Here is a 19,534-nt window from a genome sequence, read left to right as displayed (position 1 = left end):
ATTCAACAGCTAATGATGAGGAGGACAGTGAGAACACTTACCTTAATGAGCATGAATTTATGCATGGGCTCATACCACTGCAAGAGAACGATACTGGACTCCAATGCTCCACAAAGATAGCAACATCCTGTTGGGGAGTTTCGCACTGTGGAAACAGGAACAGCGTTAATTTCAGCTGAGTGTCAGAGAGAAGCATGGGATTTATGTTACAGGATAGGGGTATGGGATATATAATTATTTCAGTGGAGAAATGTAGGGTATATCAGTTTTTCAATGACAGATATGGGATATGTGTCAATTAGCTCAGTTGGCTGGACAGCTGGTTTGTGATGCAGAGTGGCACCAACAATCTGGGTTCAAATTCTGTATTGGTTGAGGTCACTATGAAAGTTCCACCTTCTCAACCTTACCTGAGGTGTGGTGACCCTCAGGCTAATCCTACCACTAGTCATTTCTCTGAATTACTAGACCAGTGAAATTACCATGCACCACCACCTCCCCATATTATGGTGTGGGGTATATCAGTGTTCTGGAATGAGGTATATTATTGCTTCTATGAGGATGTTTGGGTATATCAATGTTAAAGTGAAAAACTTAGGATATATCAGTTGTACTGTTATAGTGTAGGTCAAAATCAATGTTACACTTAAGGACATTTCCATATTATACTAAGAAGTGTGGGATGTATCAGTATTTCTTATTAAATGGTGGAGCATGCTTGAAAGGCCCAGTGGCTTATTTCTGTTCTTAATTCATATACATGTTCAGTGACGGGTGTTTTAGTATTATAATGAGAGGTTTGGGAACTATCAGCATTACAGGGAGGGGTGTGCATTGTATCAGTATTATAGCAAGGAGTATGTCATTGTTTCAGCAAGTTTTGTGCAGTATGTCAGAGCTTTACAATATGGAATATGAGATATATCAGTGTTGGACTGAGGGTATGGAGGTCAAAAAGTGTGATGCTCAGGCAGCATCAAGGAGCTGTTCATCAGCTTATGCTTGAAATGTCAACTGTCCTGCTCCTCAGATGTTGCCTGACCGGTTGTGCTTTTCCAGCATCACTCTTTTCGACCCCCATGCTCTCAGTCCACACTTTTCAACTCTGATCCCCAATATCTGCAGTCCTCACTTTCTCCTGAGGATATGGGGTGTTGGTGAGGAGTGAAATGTTTGGGATTTGGGTGAGGTAGATAGGGAGTTACATGATGATTTGAATGTTAAGTGAAGGAATGGGTAATTGGGTAAGAGGTGCAATGCACATGCCTAATTTACTCACCAACAGAACATTTCCTACAGCCTTTGGTGTCTGGAATCTTACTGGTTGTTGCATTCTTCCTGCAGAAGACAGACAAACATAAGTCTAAGTACAACAATGCTAATCAACTCCCCTACTCTTGCCCATAGGTCTGCCTTCTCTCACATGACTATGTTCTCTCTGAATGAAGCAATAAAAGAAAGAACCCGCCGAATATATTGTCTGCTTCATTTAACAAGTCAGCATTGAGTTAATGTCTCCGTTCACTTTGGCTTGCCTCAACTACCAGGTCTGACCCTTACCTGGGTAAAAGTCGGTGTGTTGGTATGTGAACCATTGACCTCTGTTCCTTCTTGGCCTGTTCGTACAGTCCCAGCAGGCTGTGTGAGTGTAACTGCAGTGTCTTTCCTGGAAGATCAAGCGAGTCACATTAACCTGGCCCACCACTGCATCATGTTAATACCTCACAGAAAACCGTGGATCCTCTGCACACCCAACCACAACAAATGGAAGGAAGGAAGAGAGCCTGGATACTACTAAGAATGGAGGTTTATCAACATCATTTAACTTCTCAACATTTGATTTGCATGTGACCCACATCGAGAGTGAGGGGCTCCTCCCCATGAGGCATGGTTAATCCTTTTTTACTTCTACTTTTCCCCTCCCACAAACACATACATGCATAATGGATTTTAGATCATAGCCAGCTCCAATTGGTTAAAAGTAAATCATGTTTAATTAACTTGACTGAATTCTGTGATGATGTAACAGAGAGGTTTGATGAGGATAGTATGATGAGTGATGGTAAAAATGGTTTTTCAAAATTGCTGCAAAATACATCTGCCAACAAAATGAAAGCCCATGGGACTAAAGGGACTGTGTGGATATAAACTTGAATCAACAGAAACCAGAATTCAGTAGTGAGCGGTTGTTGTTTATTAGACTGGAGAGAAGTAAATTAGGATGTCCTCCCAGAGGTCAGTATTAGGATTATCGCTCTTATTGATACACAGTAATGACCTCAGCCCGGGTATTCAGGGCATAATTTCAAAGACTGATGACCCATCACTGTGAAATGTAATAAATAGTAAAGGAAGAGAGAAATAAGCTTAAAAGAAAACATAGACTGGCGATGTGGAATAAGACATTGTTGGTGCAATTTAATACAAAAATTAGAAGTGATAGTTATTTGTAGGAAGAATGAGGTGAGTCAATATAAACTAAATGAAGAAATGTAATAAGAGGGTGCAGTGATTGAGAGCTGGAAAAATAAATATACAAACTTTTGAACATAAGAAATAGGAGCAGCAGGAGGCTGCTTTTGGCCTGATCCACTATTCAATGAGATCATGACTAATCTGTGCTTCATTTGAATTTGAGTTGAATTTATTGTCACGTGTACTGAGGCACAGTGAAAAGCTTTGTCTTGTGAGCAATACGGGCAGATCATATAGTTAAATAGCATAGATAAGTAAATAATAGGTAAACAGCAGCAAAAACAAAAACACTGCAAATGCTTAGAGTTTATGAGTCCATTCAGTATTCAACAACAATAGGGTAGAGACACTGACTGGTGCGTGTGTTCAAACTTCTATTTTCCTGTGCACTGTCCAGATCCTTTGATTTTTTTTTAATATGTAGAAAGCCGTTGATCACTTGAAGTTGGTTGGAAAGTTGAAAAGACTGTTTATAGAACATTTGAGATCCTTAGCTTAACAAGTACATACAAAAACAAAACGACTTGCGAAACCTCTGTAAACATTCATCAGAAAAGAAAAGACATGGTATAAAGACCATCTCTCCATCAACGTCAGCAAAATGAAGGAGCTCGTCATTGACTTCAGGAAGTGGAGTGGAGGGCATGCCCCCTAACTGCACCAATGGTTAGGTGTGTCAACTACCTGGCAGCAATGATTGCCAACAATCTGTCCTGGTCCACTCACATCAGAGTGATTGTCAAGAAAGCGCAACAATGTTTCTATTTCCTCAGGAGGCTAAGGAAATTCAGCATGTCCATAAAGACTCTTATCAATTTTTATGGATGCTTCATACAAAGTATCCTATCTAGATGCATCACAATGTAATATGCCAACTCCTCTTCCCATGACCACAAGAAACTACAGAGAGTCGTGAACACAATCAAGTCCATCGTTCAAACCAGCCTTCCATCATTCATTTAAACTTCATGGTGGCTCAGTGGTTAACACTGCTGTCTTACAGTGCCAGGGACCCGAGTTTGATTCCAGCCTCGGGCAACTGTCTGTATGGAGTTTGCACATTCTCCCCGTGTCTGTGTGGGTTTCCTCTGGGTGCTCCGGTTTCCTCCCACAATCCAAAGATGTGCAGGTTGGGTGAATTGGCCATGCTAAATTGCCCAAAGTGTTCAGGATGAATAGATTAGATGGATTAGTCAGGGTAAATGTAGAGTAATGGGGAATGGGTTTGGGTTGGATACTCTTCGGAGGGTCAGCATGGACTTGTTCGGCCAAAGAGCTTGTTTCTACACTGTAGGGAGTCTAAAAAAACATTTCCTGTTGCTTCAGGACAGCAACCAACATAGTCAAAGACCTTCCCACTCTTCCACTCTCTTCAGTTGGGCAGAGGATACAAAAATGAATCCAGAGACTGGGCCTCCACTGCCCTCTGGGGCAGAGCATTCCACACAGCCACCACTCTCTGGGTGAAGAAGTTTCTCCTCAACTTCTGTCCTAAATGGTCTACCCCGTATTTTTAAGCTGTGTCCTCTGGTTCGGCACTCACCCATCAGCAGAAACATGTCTCCTGCTGCCAGAGTGTCCAATCCTTTCATAATCTTATATGTCTCAATCAGATCCCCTCTCAGTCTTCTAAACTCAAGGGTATACAAGCCCAGTCGCTTCAGTCTTTCAGTGTAAGGTAATCCTGCCATTCCAGGAATTGACCTCGTGAACCTATGCTGCACTCCCCCAATAGCCAGAATGTCTTTCCTCAAATTTGGAGACCAGAACTGCACACAGTACTCCAGGTGTAGTCTCACCAGGATCCTGTACAGCTGCAGAAGCACCTCTTTGCTTCTATACCCAATCCTCTTGTTGTGAAGGCCAGCATGCTATTAGCCTTCTTCACTACCTGCTGTACCTGCATGCTTGCCTTCATTGACTAGTGTACAAGAACACCCAGATCTCTCTGTACTGCCCCTTTACCTAAATTGATTCCATTGAGGTAGTAATCTGCCTTCCTGTTCTTACCACCAAAGTGAATAACCATACATTTATCCACATTAAACTGCATCTGCCATGCATCTGCCCACTCACCTAACTTGTCCAGGTCACCCTATAATCTCCTAACATTCTCATCACATTTCACCCCACCACCCAGCTTTGTATCATCAGCAAATTTGCTAATTTGCTAATGTTATTGCTGATACCATTATGAACATATATTGTAAAAAGCTGCGGTCCCAGCACGGATTCCTGCGGTACCCCACTGGTCACTGCCTGCCATTCCGAAATGGAGCCTTTTATCACTACTTTTTGTTTCCTATCAGCCAACCAATTTTCAATCCAATCTAGTACTTTGCTCCCAATACCATGCGCCCTAATTTTACTCACTAACCTTCTATGTGGGACTTTATCAAAAGCTTTCTGAAAGTCCAGGTACACTACATCTACTGGATCTCCCTCGTCCATCTTCAGAGTTACATCCTCAAAAAATTCAAGAAGATTAATCAAGCATGATTTCCCCTTCATAAATCCATGCTGACTCTGTCCTATCCTGTTACTACTATCCAGATGTGCCGTAATTTCATCCTTTATAATAGACTCCAGCATCTTTCCCACCACTGAGGTCAGACTAACTGGTCTATAATTTCCTGCTTTCTCTCTCCCACCTTTCTTAAAAAGTGGTATAACATTAGCCACCCTCTAATCCTCAGGAACCAACCCCGAATCTATCGAACTCTGGAAAATAATCACCAACGCATCCACGATTTCCCGAGCCACCTCCTTCAGTACCCTGGGATGTAGACCATCAGGCCCCAGAGACTTTTCAACCTTCAGACCTAACAGTCTCTCGAACACCAAATCCTGGCAAATATAGATTCCCTTAAGTTCAGGTCCTTCAGCCACTGTTACCTCAGGGAGATTGCTTGTGTCTTCCCCAGTGAACAGAGATCTGAAGTACCCATTTAATTCTTCTGCCATTTCTTTGTTCCCCATAATATATTCCCCTGTTTCTGTCTTCAAGGGCCCAATTTTAGTCCTAACCATTGTTTTGGGGAAAAAGTGAGGTCTGCAGATGCTGGAGATCAGAGCTGAAAATGTGTTGCTGGTTAAAGCGCAGCAGGTCAGGCAGCATCCAAGGAACAGGAAATTCGACGTTTCGGGCATAGGCCCTTCATCAGGAAAATGATGAGGCATTTTTTTGCCTTGCACATACTTAAAAAAGCTTTTACTATCCGACTTTATATTATTGGCCAGTTTACCTTCGTACCTCATTTTTCCTCTGCGTATTTCCTTCTTAGTAATCCTCTGTTGCTCTTTAAAAGCTTCCCAGTCCTCAGTTTTCCCACTTATCTTTGCTATGTTATACTTTTTCTCTTTTAACTTTACATGTTTCTTAACTTTCCTCGTCAGCCATGGCCGCCCATGCCTCCTCCTGGGATCTTTTTTCCTTTTAGGAGTGAACTGATCCTGCAACTTCTGCATTATACACAGAAATATCTGCCATTGTTCCTCCACTGTCATCCCTGCTAAGGTATTGCATCATTGAACTTTCGCCAGCTCCTCCCTCATAGCTCCATAGTTCCCTTTATTCAACAGAAGTACTGTCACTTCCGACTGTACCCTCCCCCTCTCAAATTGTAGATTGAAGCTTAATGTATTCTGGTCACTACTTCCCAATGGCTCCTTCACTTCAAGGTCTCTGACCAATTCTGGTTCGTTACACAATACCAGATCCAGAATTGCCTTCTCCCTGGTCAGCTCCAGCACCAGCTGCTCTAAGAATCCATCTCTGAGGCACTCCACAAAGTCTCTTTCTTGAGGTCCAATACCATCCTGATTCTCCCAGTCTATATGCACGTTAAAATCCCCCATAACAACTGTAGTAACATCTTTGCGACAGGCCAATTTCAGCTCCTGATTCAACTTACATCCGACATCCAGACTACTGTTTGGGGGCCTGTAAATGACTCCCAAGAGGGTCTTTTTACCTTTAGTACTTCGCAGCTCTATCCACACTGACTCTACATCCCCTGTCTCTAGGTCCCCCCGCGCAAGGGACTGAATATCCTCCCTTACCAACAAGGCCACCGCACCCCCTCTGCCCGTCAGTCTGTCCTTACGATAGCATGTGTAGCCTTGAATATTCATTTCCCTGGCCCTGTCTACTTGAAGCCACGTCTCAGTTATCCCCACAATATCGTATCTGCCAATTTCCAAAAGAGCCTCAAGCTCATCCATCTTATGTCTAATGCTTCGTGCATTCATATATAGTATTTTTAATTTGTTACTGCTCTCACCCTTCCCATCAACCCCTAATTCACTCAACCTTACAGCATGAACTCAACCTTTCCGAGTTTTCTGCCTCATTGATGCAGTTGTCTTTCTTGACTTCTCTTGTTCTAACTTTCCCTTCAATTTCCTTTGTAAACATCCAGTTTGTCCCCTCCCCCCCGCTACTTAGTTTTAATGAAGCGGTGTTGCAGTAGAAAACTTGCCTGCCAGAATGCTGGCCCCTAATCTATTAAGGTGCAAACCGTCTCTCTTGTAGAATTTATGCTTACCACAAAATATACCCCAATGATCCAAGAACTTAAATCTTTGCTTCCTGCACCAGTTCCCCAACCACACGTTCAAGTCCATTATCTCCCTGTTTCTGGCCACACCAGCCCGAGGAACTGGAAGCAAACCGGAGATAACCACCTTGGACGTCCTGCTTTTCAGCCTTCTTCCTAGTTCTCCGAAGTCCCGCTGTAGTATGTTCCTCCTCTTCTTCCCAATATCATTTGTGCCAACATGTACCACCACCTCTGGCTCTTCATCCTCGTCCTTGAGGATTTCCCGCACTTGTCCGCGATGTCTTTCACCCTGGCACCAGGAAGGCAACATACCATCCTTAAATCCCGTCTGCTACCACAAAAACCCCGGTCAGTTCCTCTCACGATGGAGTCCTCTATTACCACAGCTCTGTGCGATGTCCGACTCTTCCGCTCTGCCTCTGCGCCGACTTTTGATTTGCAGACCTGGCCGCCTTTGCGAACTGGCAGTATCATCAGTCTATACTGTTTCCAAAAGCTTCAACTTGTTCTTGACAGGTACTTCTCCCAGGGTCTCTTGCACCTGTCTCCTCTCTGCCTTCCTCATTGTCTGCTCTCTTCTGGCATAATTGGTGTAATAACCTTGCTGAAGGTCTTGTCCAGAATGATCTCGTTCTCTCGGATGAGCCTAAGGTCCTCGAGTTTGATTTCTCCTGGATGGTTTTGAGCATCTTGAAGATTGGTGGAGCTGCACTTATTCAGGCAAGTAAGGGCTAATCCATCATGTTCCTGACTTGTGCCTTGTAGATTCCTAGCCTTCGACCTACTCTTGTGACCACAGTACTTACATGACTAGTTAGTTCAGTTTCTGGTCAATGGTAACCCCCAGGATGTTGATAGTGGGGGTTTCATTAATGTAATGCCATTGAATATCAAGCAACAGTGGTTAAATTCTCTCTTGTTGAAGGTGGTAATTGCTGACCATAATGATCATCATTTGTACACATATGTTTTAAAAATTCATTTATGCGATAAGGCCATTACCATCTAGGTAAATATTTATTGCCCATCTTTAGTCATCCAGAGGGCAGTTAAGAGTCATCTTCTGGAAACAGAAATATGCTTGACCAGATAAAGATGGCAGATTTCCCTCGATAAAGGAATTAGTGAACCAGATGATTTTTTAAAAAATGATAATCAATAATTGTTGTGAGGTTGCTGTTTGGCCAGCTCTTTATTCCAGGTTTTTAAAATAATTCAAATTTTATCTGCCATTATTTGAACCCATGTCCCCAGAATGTTAACTTTAGGTGCTGGAATACTAATCTAATGACATTACCACTACACCACCATCTTGCCAGCTGCTCCTTATTATTCTGAATCACGCTGGTTAATTTGTTAATGATGGATGAGATTCTGAGAATGAATACAACTCATAATATATTCCAGTTTCACACACAAACTTTGCTAGTTTAAGAATATTAATTTGACTGAAACTTCAGGGCGGGATTTTTCTTACCAGAGATGCTGATTAATACGTTACTGATGACGTAGAGCCAAGTGCAGCGGCCTGGATACAACTGAGAAACAAGAAACTGGGGTTCAACTGGCAGGAAGCATCAATTACACCAAAGTTATTACATGAGAGGTAACTTGTTGATGAGTAATACATGTGTATAGTTAGTACAAAGCCACAGATAACACATGGGCATAGATAACACATGGAAACAAGTGACAAGTGGATACAGATAGCACATACATTCAGGTAACTCACAAACATAGCACACAGACACAGGCAATAAATGGTTTACAAGGACACAGGTAACATGACAACATGAAAAACATAGAGGTAAGACAAACACCAATAACACAAAAACACAAATAATGCTCACAGACGTTAGGCAAATGTGGGGAACAGGCATACTGTTAATTCATGCATGCACACCAATAAAAAACAGACAGATAAATGATATTCACACAAACAATGGCACAACTGGGTAACGTATACATAGGGAGGCATGTACACAGGCCAAAAACATGGTATTTTACAATGCAGTGGTAAAGTGCACATAGCTTAAATGCAGACATTTGTACATGGATAACAGAAAAACATAATATGCATATTTAATACTCCGATACAATGTGCATGTGAATTAATATTATCATGTATTGATAACATTAGTGTTTCTTACACATGTGTATGTGGGCAGTGAGTACATCAATCTGATCTCACCTGTTCTAGTATGGCTTCCTGCAGTTCATTTAGATTTAGGGTATAAATCCCTTCCTCTGATCCCAATATCAAGTGCTTGGCTGCAAAATAAATAATCAGTCAGAGCTCCATAGCTTCACTGACCTTTACAAATTCAGCTAATTCAATGTAACTCACTATTACTCCTAACATTGCTGTAGCCTGTTACTCTTTGTCATTGCCAGTATTGTTATAATATGTCAGCCTATATAGAAACAATGAGCAGTTACCTCTGGTGTTGGGGTGTATCCATGATGTTACACAGTTAATCTTCAGTGGACAGCCATTAAACACTTTCACTAATGGAACCTCCACCTGAAACAAACAATTTCCAGGTGAGACAGGGAGGGGGTCAACACGAACCGATTATTTTATTTGAAGGTGCGGGTTGGATTAGATATTCCACTTGGATTCAAAATCACCAATCACATCAATACACAAACCAGATATAACTGTACCAGCCTTGCTTGAAGAATAAAGGCGGCAGAAATCAATGGTCAAACAGAGACCACAAGGGTTGGACAATGACCTCCCTAGTGGGAGGGATCAAAATTTGAGCTACTCACATTGCTGTTTAAATAATATTATTTGCTGATGTTTCAGTGCAACCACATTGACTTAATGAGCCTTATATAAAAGACTCGAAATACATATCCCCATCACAGGGGTTGTGTCAAACCCCGGATAGCCCCATGGAGGAGTAGTACCAATCTCCCAGCCATCTTCACCAGCCTGTTCCTAAAGGTGTGGAGCCTAATCCACAGATTCAATGTCCACCTCCAACCAACAATTCCAGACCTCAACATGGTAACGCCAGCCATGCAGACCCCCGCTCCAGATTTCTTATAGAAGGAAAACTCTCTAACCTCCAATTCCAGAAAGGAATGAGATCCTCCCTCTCCTGCTCCCTCTACAAAAGGAGTGAGACCCTGTCTCTCCCCCCTCTACAGAAGTGAGACACTTCTCTTTAACATGCCTCCCTACACAGGTATGAGCACTCCTTTCATATCCTCCTTCCACACATAAAATTTTTCCTTCCCTCACTCAACAACCTTCCACATAAAAGCCCACAGACATAATCCTTTTGAATGTCACTCACCTGCACTCTTTGAACTGACGGGACATCAGTGTCATGAGGTACCTGAGAGACAAAAGAATTCTCTTTGATGTTGTCCACCTATATCCATCTTTCTGACAGCAGCATACCACAACCTCCTCTCCACACCCACCCCCATAACTCTATATTCTCCTCTGAAAGTGATGCCAATGAAAGGAAGTACAATATAGGAAAGTGAGAATCTCCAGCCTCACAGTATCCAGAAAAGGACCTGGAGGAGGAATAGATCTGAAACTTTGAGCTTGTTGCTGTCCAATTCAGACAAAACAGCAAACTGGGGACGGATGGCAGCATGATCCTGGCTAAGCCAATAAGACTCACCTTGGAGTGAATACATTCTACATTCAAGCCTCACTGTATAATGGAGGAAGGATCTTATGGAAACAGAAAAAATGATGAAGAGAATAAATAAATAGAAATAGAGAGGATGTTTCCACTGGTGGGTGAAACTAGGACAAGAGGGCATAGTCTTAAAATTAGAGAGAGCAGATTTAGGACTGAATTGAGAAGGAACTTCTTCACTCAGAGTGTTGTAAATCTGGAACTCCATGCCCAGTGGTATAGTTGAAAGCTTGCTCATTGAATTTTTAAAGCTAAGACAGATAATTTTTTGAACAGTAAAGGAATTAAGGGTTATGGTAAGAAGGCGGGTAAATGGAACTGAGGTCACAAAAAGGTCAGCCATCATCTTATTGAATGGCGGAGCAGGCTTGAAGGGTCAGATGGCCTACTCCTGCTCCTATTTCTTATGCTATGTAAGACAGAATGAAGAACTTGTATTTCTATAACTCTTCTCATGATCTCAGAATATTACAAAGCTCTTTACATTGAGTGAGTAAATTTGTGAAGCATATTTACTGTTGTAGAAAACGCAGTAACTAATTAGCACAGAGCAAGATCCTGTAATTAAATAATGACTAAATTGGCTCTCATTAGTCATGTTGCATGAAGGATAAATATTAATCTCAGAGTGAGAGCAGGATCCAACTGTAGACAAGATTCACTACTCATTCACCTCACTGCTGACTGTGGAATTTATCTTTCAGCTTCACATGCATAACAGCAGCAGTTAAACACAGCTGAAGACTATGAATGGGTTCTATATGTTAGTTTTCTTATTTGTGTCATTCATTCTCTGAATTCAGAACTAAGTGAGTTTAAGTCCCACTCATAGCTGTTTCATCTGGTCCTGCACAACTGGTGATGCTATCATTTAGAAATGATGTTAAACGAAGGCCTGACTCTCCATTTAATATAGGTAGAAAAATGTATTCTTTTGAAAAAATCTGGGGGATTTTGCCTTGGCCTGCCCAATATTTTTTTTCTCTCAACTATCATCATGCTGATTATTTTTACACTATTAGTGCGGTGTACAAATCACCAGATGCATTTCTTAAGTGAGACCAGAGACTAGACATCAAAAAAGTAATATATAATTGACTGCAGAAATGTTTTAGGAACATATGGTGTGATAGGTACAAGAGAATTGCAATTTATTTTTCGTTAACATGTTCACTGTCATGTAATTCCTAGTTTAAAACACTTGGTGAAAGTGGTAAGGTTATGGGCACCTTACAGCATCTAAACATTAGCAGTTTGGTTTGGATATGGAGGCTGCTTGTGTGCTTGGCATTAAGATTGTCAGCTTAATTTCAAGATCAGACCAAATCTGCATCACACGTGTAATTTTGTGACCTTATCACTTGTGTAAACATGCAAACGTAAAGCTGTTATCTTTAAGTTTGCAATTTGCTTTCTTATTAAGCTATCTTTCTGATCAAATTGTTCTGCAATATTATTACACACCTCTGGACCAGGTGGGATTTGAAGCCATACCTCCCAGCTTGGGAGTAGATTCACTATTACTGCACCACAAGAGAGAGCTCCTTACATCTGAACCTGCTGTACCACAAATTGTCAAATGGCAGCGTTGTCGACACGTTATCACTAATGGTGATGCAGCGCCATTCAGAGATGGCTGGCAGAACAGCAGTTTCTTATGAAGTTTTCAAAGGAGCAAGTCTTCATACTCGAAACCGCAAAGGGAAATTCCTAGGGAAATATTTCTAGTGAGGAAGTAACATTGCAAAATATTTCAAAGGTCCTTAAAAAAAAATTCAAAATAACTCAGACAGTATATTTAACCCCAGCATACTTGGACCCCGAGGCAAGGTGGAGGGACAATGCTCAAAAATCACAGAAAGCATGGGGTGATAATGAATTGCTACCAAAACTGCCCCAAGCACCCTGGAAAAATCAATAATGGGGCAACCAATTGAAAAAAAAGTTATCCCTCGAGTAAAATGAACAGAATCAGGAAGACCTGCTCCTCCAATTATAGATATTTTCAATTTTCACCCAGTGCATGGAGAGGCGGTCAAGAGAGAGGGCCTTCTCATGGGTCTGTTCCTGGGCCTGGCCATAGTGGCTATTTACAGGTCCCAGCAGCAGGCCTTGGATGGGGTTCATTGTTCCTGACTGTTTGGCCCTCTTTCGGGGTTACATCCTCACTTGGATGCCCCTGGGGAAGGAGCATGGTGTGTTCACCGACATGATAGAGTCATTTAGAGACCAGTGGACACTGCAGTGGCTGGGGTACATCAATGTTGTTTTAATTTAGTAAGTTTCTGTTTGACTGTTAATCTGTTTTTTTTTGATACAGTGCCCCAGCTGTTTAACTATTTTTTGACTTTCTTTTTACAAGAGTAGAGAGATCTTTACTCTGTTCAATCCACACTGTCCTTGTCCTGGAAGTTTTTATTAGGACAGTGTTGGGTAGCTTTACTTTTAGTTTAAAAGAGCAGAGCAAGCTTTACTGTTTATCTAACCATGTGCTGTCCCTGTCCCTGAGTGTTTGATGGGGATAGTCAAGACAGACCTTTACTCAATCTGATACTGTACTGTACCTGTCTTGGGAATGTTTGATGGGAATAGCGTACAGGAAGCATTATTTTCAGTTTAAAAGTGTAGAGGCAGTTTTACTCTGAATCTAACCCTGAGCTGTTCAGTCCTGGACGTATTTAATAGGGAGGGTGCAGAGGAAGCTTTATTTTCAGTTCAAAACAATGAAGGAAATTTTACTCAGCTTCTAACCTCATGCTATCCCTATCCTGGGAATGTTGATAGGGACAATATTGAGGGTCATTTATTTCATATTTAAAAGAGTAGATTATTTCAAATCAATTTGTTCAAAGATGTAATGGCACATCCCACAGTCCAAAAACGTGTAGGTTAGGTGAATTGGCCATGCTAAATTGCCCGTAGTGTTAGGTGCAGGGGTAAATGTAGGGGAATGGGTTTGGGTGGGTTACGCTTCGGCGGGTTGGTGTGAACATGTTGGGCCAAAGGGCCTGTTTCCACACTAAGTAATCTAATCTAATCTAATCACAGCAGGAGATGAGACTTAATCCCAGGCCTCCTGTCTCAAAGGTGGGGACACTGTACCGCTTCACAAGAGCCCTCTTTGGTGTGTGAAAGGTGAAAATAATCTACTGTGTCACAAGACAGCTCGAAGTTTAATGCCTGCATCCTAGACCATTAAGATTCATCCAGGCACTCCAATTAAAGGCTAGTCCTCTCTCTGATATTTGCCAAATAGGCTCGAGGTGAGAAAATGTGGGAAGGAGCAACCTGGGATTGGAAGAGCATTGAGAAGATGAGTGGGCAGTGAACTGGCTGTTAGGCTGGAAGAGGAGAGACCAGAAGCTGTAGGGACAGGAAAGGAAGCTGGGGAGAAACAAAGCTGTGCAGCCCAGATAGGAGTCAGGAGAATTGGTAAGGATGCAGAGTCTGGGTGGCGTGAAGTTGTTGGACTGCAGTGAGTGAGCTTGGTGAAAGTGAGGGGCTAAAAAGAGGAGGGTGAGCAGAAAGGGAAGGAAGGAACTGGAAAAAAAAGGAGTGGGGATATCTAAAATGAAGACAGGGTCTGCAATGGAGCCAGAGCAGTTTTAAATCTTTCAACAATGGAACACTCAGGTAACTGCGAAGCAGGACAATGTAAAGTCACTGACGTTCTGAATTCCTTATAAATAAATGTGGCATCTCAAACCTAAGAATGAAGATGTTCAGGAGCTACTATGAAAGGAAAAAAAAGGATTGTATGACAATGAACAAGGTCAATTCCATAATTTATTAAGGAATAGTTTTATATCATGAAGATTTGCATTCATGTGTTATGACATCTTAAAGAATTTTACATCCTGTGAACTACTTGAGATGTAATGACTGTTACAATCAATATGCAATTGTCCAGCTGTGATTGAATCAGTCTGTAGAAAATGTATGTAGATAATGATTCTTGGGTCCCTAGAAGTGTGTGAGGAGAAAGTGAGGACTGCAGATGCTGGAGATCAGAGCTGAAAATGTGCTGCTGGAAAAGCGCAGCAGGTCAGGCAGCATCCAAGGAACAGGAGATTCGACGTTTTGGGCATAAGCCCTTCTTCATTGATTTTCCAGCAACACATTTTCAGCTCCCTAGAAGTGTGTGACAATTTTGTTTTCGTTAAGAAAAGCATTTGCTGCTAACTCATGCCTGTTATTTTAAAATACCCAATTTAAAAAAATCAATGCCTTTTGTGTGTTGTGGCTTTAAGTTTAATGGAGCAATGATGACTATTGGGAATATTGACAAATTCTTCTGATTGTGTTTCTGTGACTTCAAATATTCCATATGTCTGCATAAGTACAGAAGATAATGTTACTTTATGAATGCATCATTGAATGAAGACAACAGTTAGAATGGAAAAGTTATAAATCAAAATGTAGCCCCCACAAGTCATACGCAGTCTTGCAAATCTCAAGAGGAGCTCACAGAAGAAAATATATTTTGACCCCCTGTTGGGAAGGATCCCAATTCTTATCAGCCCCGGACTAAGTTGTATTGTATCAGACGGCCATTCAGAGTTAGCGACATTGCTGGGAGTCATGTTCATGCCAGATGAGATAAGGATGCCATGAGTGAACCAGATGTTTATATTTAATTGAATTTAAATTCCAATAGCTGATCCCTAGTTTTCAGAACATCAGGCTGAATTCTCAGCCCTTCCTCCTTGATGAGGGGGAGATAGTTTTAGGGACACTTCTGCTCTTTTTCAATAAGATTGAGTAATTCTCTGTAGAATTTGGAAATGTGGAAAACTGATATTGTTACAATGCTCCAACATCTTGGCCAAAATCCTGATGGAGGCAGTGGGAAGTAGAAGTCACTGGTGATGGATCATACCACAGTCAGTCGACCTCTAATGTGCTTTACAATGTTGGAACTCACCGGCCTGTCTTTCCTTTCTTTCCTGCGTGGTAATACTGGCGGCGTTCCTCCAATGTCCTTGGCCAAGTGACTCGTCCAATTGCTGGGATCTGCCAAAGCAGAAATCACAGAAGTGAAACTTGTGTTGCTCAAATCCAGAAACCTAGAGATCTCTCAGTATTAAGCTGAGTAAACCTGCCAGTATCGTTGAAGCATGGATTGTCCTCTGATACACCCCAACATTACATTTGGGCTGGCACTAAGCAGAGGATGCTATATCTGGCTTCTTCTTTTGGTTATGGAAGTTTGCATTCTCATCTCCCCCCAAGTCGGATAAAGGGGTTCAAGTTTCACTCACATTCTTCAACACTTCCATTAATTGTGAAGGACTTGGGCAATTCAGAAAATCTGAAGGGTTCACTAATACTTAGTCTCACTTTGTAACAATCATTCATCTTCCACCCCTTAATTAATTGTAACTTATCATAGGTCAGCTGTTTATCTCCTAATACAGACCAAGTCCTGTTCCTTTCTTGTACATTGGCTCCTAATCAAGCAATAACTTGATTCTCAAATTCTCATCTTTGCATTCAAATAACCCCATGGGTCTATCTCTTCCTAGCTCTTCAAACTCACCCTACTCCACAACCCTCCATGATATCTGTGTTCCTTTCATTCTGATCTCTTTCTCATCCCTGATTTTCATCATTCACAGCCTTGAGCTCTGGAGCTGCCTCCCTAAACTTCTCTGCACCAATATCCTTTCCTCTTCCTTTAATACACTACTTAAAACCTACCTCTCTGATTAAAGGTTTGACCACTTGTCCTAATACCTTTAGATCACTTGCCAATTTAAGTCTCCCATTTTCATCCCAACCTTCATGTTTTTGGCCTCCTTTACTGTTCAAATTAAACTCAATGGAACAGCACCACATCTTTTGATTAAGCACTCCAGAGCCTTCCAGATTCAACATCAAGCTCAACAATTTATTGGTGATAGTTCTGCTTTTCTCATTTACACCTCCTCTGGGTGCAAATATCGTTTGTTTATTTGTCACATCTTCAACTTCTAGTCTCCTTTTAGTAATGTTTAAATTCAAGCCTTTACTGGTTTTATTTATAACATCTCCGAGAGAATCCCTGCAGTGCAGAAGACGACCATTTGGCCCATCAGGTCTGCACCAACCCTCTGAGGAGCATCCCAACAAGAACCTACCCTATTTCTGGCATGGCTAAAATGCCCCTGGACAGTATGGGGCATTTTAGCATGTCCAATCCAATTAACCTGCACATCCATTGATTATAGGAGGAAACCAGAGCATTCTGCATAAACCCACACATACACGGGGAGAACGTGCAAATTCAATGCAGGCAGACAAACGAGGCTGGAATTGAATCCAGGTCCCTGGCATGGTGAGACAGCAGTGCTAACCATTGAGCCACCATGCCACCTATGTGGCTTCATATCAGTTTTGTTTGAATTTACACACTTGTGACAAGACAGGGGTTGCTTTCCTATGTTAAAGGCACTGTATTAATGTACATTTTCAGCATTTTAATGGAAATCCTTTTCACTCAAAATACCTGAACCACTGCTGTTGACAGCAGAATGGATTGGGCTCTTGGAGCCTCCGGGAGGGGGTTGTTTGGGAGCTTTGGCTGCCGATGGGCCACTGGAGCACCGGACCAGCGTGACTGGCAGGCGTTGGCAATGTGGGTGATGGTCCACTGTCTTCATCTTCTCTTCGTCAGGAATGCTGTCCTCAGAACTGCTCCGGAACTTTGGCTGTGAGTGGGAACAAAAAAGGGAAATGCTTCAAATCATTGAGATCAGGTACAGGTCAAAATGTGACTCCCTCTACTCAGATGTTCCATGGGGGGATGTCAGCAAAGGACAAAAGACTGTTTGAGAGATCAGAAGTGGTCTCAGCCTCCTTCTCCTTACAGTACCATGTTCTAATTGGGCATTGACAATCATGGAATTCCATTGGATTCACCCATGCACATGGGGAAAGGATTGCAGCGGTTCACTGTTGCCTTTTGCAGTATGGTTGACCAGGAAACTCTGCCACTCTTTCTGCTTGCATATTGGAATTTTATAGGCTTGATTAGATTAGATTACTTACAGTGTGGAAGCAGGCCCTTCGGCCCAACCAGTCCACACCGACCCTCTGAAGAGGAACTCACACAGACCCATTCCCCTACATTTACCCCTTCACCTAACACTACGACAATTTAGCATGGCCAATTCACCTAACCTGGGAGGAAATTGGAGCACCCAGAGGAACCCTACGCAGACACGGGGAGATTGTGCAAACTCCACACAGTCAGTTGCCTGAGGTGGGAATTGAGTAAAAAGTGAGGTCTGTAGATGCTGGAGATCAGAGCTGAAAATGTGTTGCTGGTTAAAGCACAGCAGGTTAGGCAGCATCCAAGGAACAGGAAATTCGACGTTTCGGGCCAGAGCCCTTCATCAGGAATGAGGAGAGGGTGCCAGGCAGGCTAAGATAAAAGGTCTTATTTGAGGTGGGAATTGAACCCGGGTCTCTGGCGCTGTGAGGCAGCAGTGCTAACCACTGTGCTGCCCAAAATCAACCAGTTTAGCCATGTTATAAATGCAACCTCCTTGGCAATCAAATCTGAAAGTAAGACTTGAACCCAGAGTTTCTGGCCCATGTTTGCAACCCACTGCCCCAGAAGACCCTACTCAGAAATGGAATAACCTGGTAAGTAAGCCCCCTTCAAATCATTAGAATCATTCTTACAAAGGTAGCCCAAGAATAGCTGGACAGTGAGAGTGGCAGTCTCAGTCTGGAGTCAGAAAATCGTGAGTTCAAAACCCAAAGACGTAAGCACATGATGTAAACTGACCGTGTCTACGTAACTCAAGAGTTCTGAACTGTCAAAGCTGTTGTCTTTCCCATGAGACAACACCTTATCTGCACTCAGATGCATGTGAAAGAGACTATGGCACTGTCTTAAACAGGCAGGGCATTCTCTCTGGTATCCTGCCAAACAATTATTCCTCAACCAACATCACCAAAAGCAGTCCACATTGCTGTTTACCACCTCTTGTATACAAACTGATTGTCAAACTTCCTACATTACAATTGCACTTCAAAACTACTTCGTTGGCAGAAGAGCACTTTGAGAAGTCGCTGAGTTGCGCAAGGCATTATGTAAATGGGAATTGCTCTGATGTGCTGTTGTACTGGATCATTTACGCCACATAACATCCAGGATGGGATTTGGGGGTGAGGATGTATATAATAATCAGGATCCTCAACCTAGAGTCCATTGCTTTGCATGTACTGGTGATGAGCTAAATCTTGGTTCTGAATGGTTGCATCTTGGGAACTCGATCTGACCTAGAAGAAGCAGTTCAGCTCTAAAAACATCTCCATGGCTGCATGGTCCAGAAAGGAGCCTACATCCCAAGATGTTTCTAATACAGTCTACACATGACAATCAGAATACCAACTACATGTCAAAAGTAAAGGAATAGGAAGGGTTTGGAGGGATATGGGCCAGGCGCTGGCAGGTGGGACTAGATTGGGTTGGGATATCTGGTCGGCATGGACGGGCTGGACCAAAGGGTCTGTTTCCATGCTGTACATCTCTATGACTCTATGAATGAAAACCGAGTAGTGATCATTCTTTTTGGTCACACTGAACAATTAATGGTGGAGGAGGAGTATGGGACAAGAGGGCATAATCTTAAAATTTAGAGCTAGACTGTTCAGGGGTGATGGTAGGAAGCAGTTCTTCACAACAGGATGGTGGAAGTTTGGAACCCAGAAGGTTGAGGCTTGGGATCGAATTGAAAATTTCAAAACTAGATCCCACTGTATGTTAATGCTTCTAAATGTTCTGCCAGTCACTTCCCCCCTGCATTACAAAATGTGCCACCTTGCATTTGTCCAGAT

General features: G+C 42.3%; 1 protein-coding gene across 4 annotated transcripts in view; it reads right to left on the bottom strand.

The window, feature by feature from the left end:
• The window catches only part of LOC132836552 (mitogen-activated protein kinase kinase kinase kinase 5-like), a 122,272-nt gene that overhangs the window by 11,234 nt on the left and 91,504 nt on the right, over positions 1-19,534 (bottom strand). For 3 of the 4 annotated variants that reach the window (XM_060855893.1, XM_060855894.1, XM_060855895.1), the window contains exons 18-26: positions 17,193-17,394; positions 15,630-15,718; positions 10,346-10,387; positions 9,477-9,561; positions 9,229-9,308; positions 8,515-8,575; positions 1,561-1,666; positions 1,280-1,338; positions 42-145 (exon numbers count right to left, since the gene is read on the bottom strand). In XM_060855893.1, the coding sequence (XP_060711876.1) occupies positions 42-145; positions 1,280-1,338; positions 1,561-1,666; positions 8,515-8,575; positions 9,229-9,308; positions 9,477-9,561; positions 10,346-10,387; positions 15,630-15,718; positions 17,193-17,394 (828 nt within the window). The remainder of the gene's footprint in view (positions 1-41; positions 146-1,279; positions 1,339-1,560; positions 1,667-8,514; positions 8,576-9,228; positions 9,309-9,476; positions 9,562-10,345; positions 10,388-15,629; positions 15,719-17,192; positions 17,395-19,534) is intronic. The other variant, XM_060855896.1, reaches the window with a different exon arrangement.

Source organism: Hemiscyllium ocellatum, chromosome 47 (assembly GCF_020745735.1).
Source record: "Hemiscyllium ocellatum isolate sHemOce1 chromosome 47, sHemOce1.pat.X.cur, whole genome shotgun sequence".
NCBI lineage: Eukaryota > Metazoa > Chordata > Chondrichthyes > Orectolobiformes > Hemiscylliidae > Hemiscyllium > Hemiscyllium ocellatum.
Note: the sequence above shows the minus strand (reverse complement) of the source record. Positions and strands in the feature narration are given on the sequence as shown.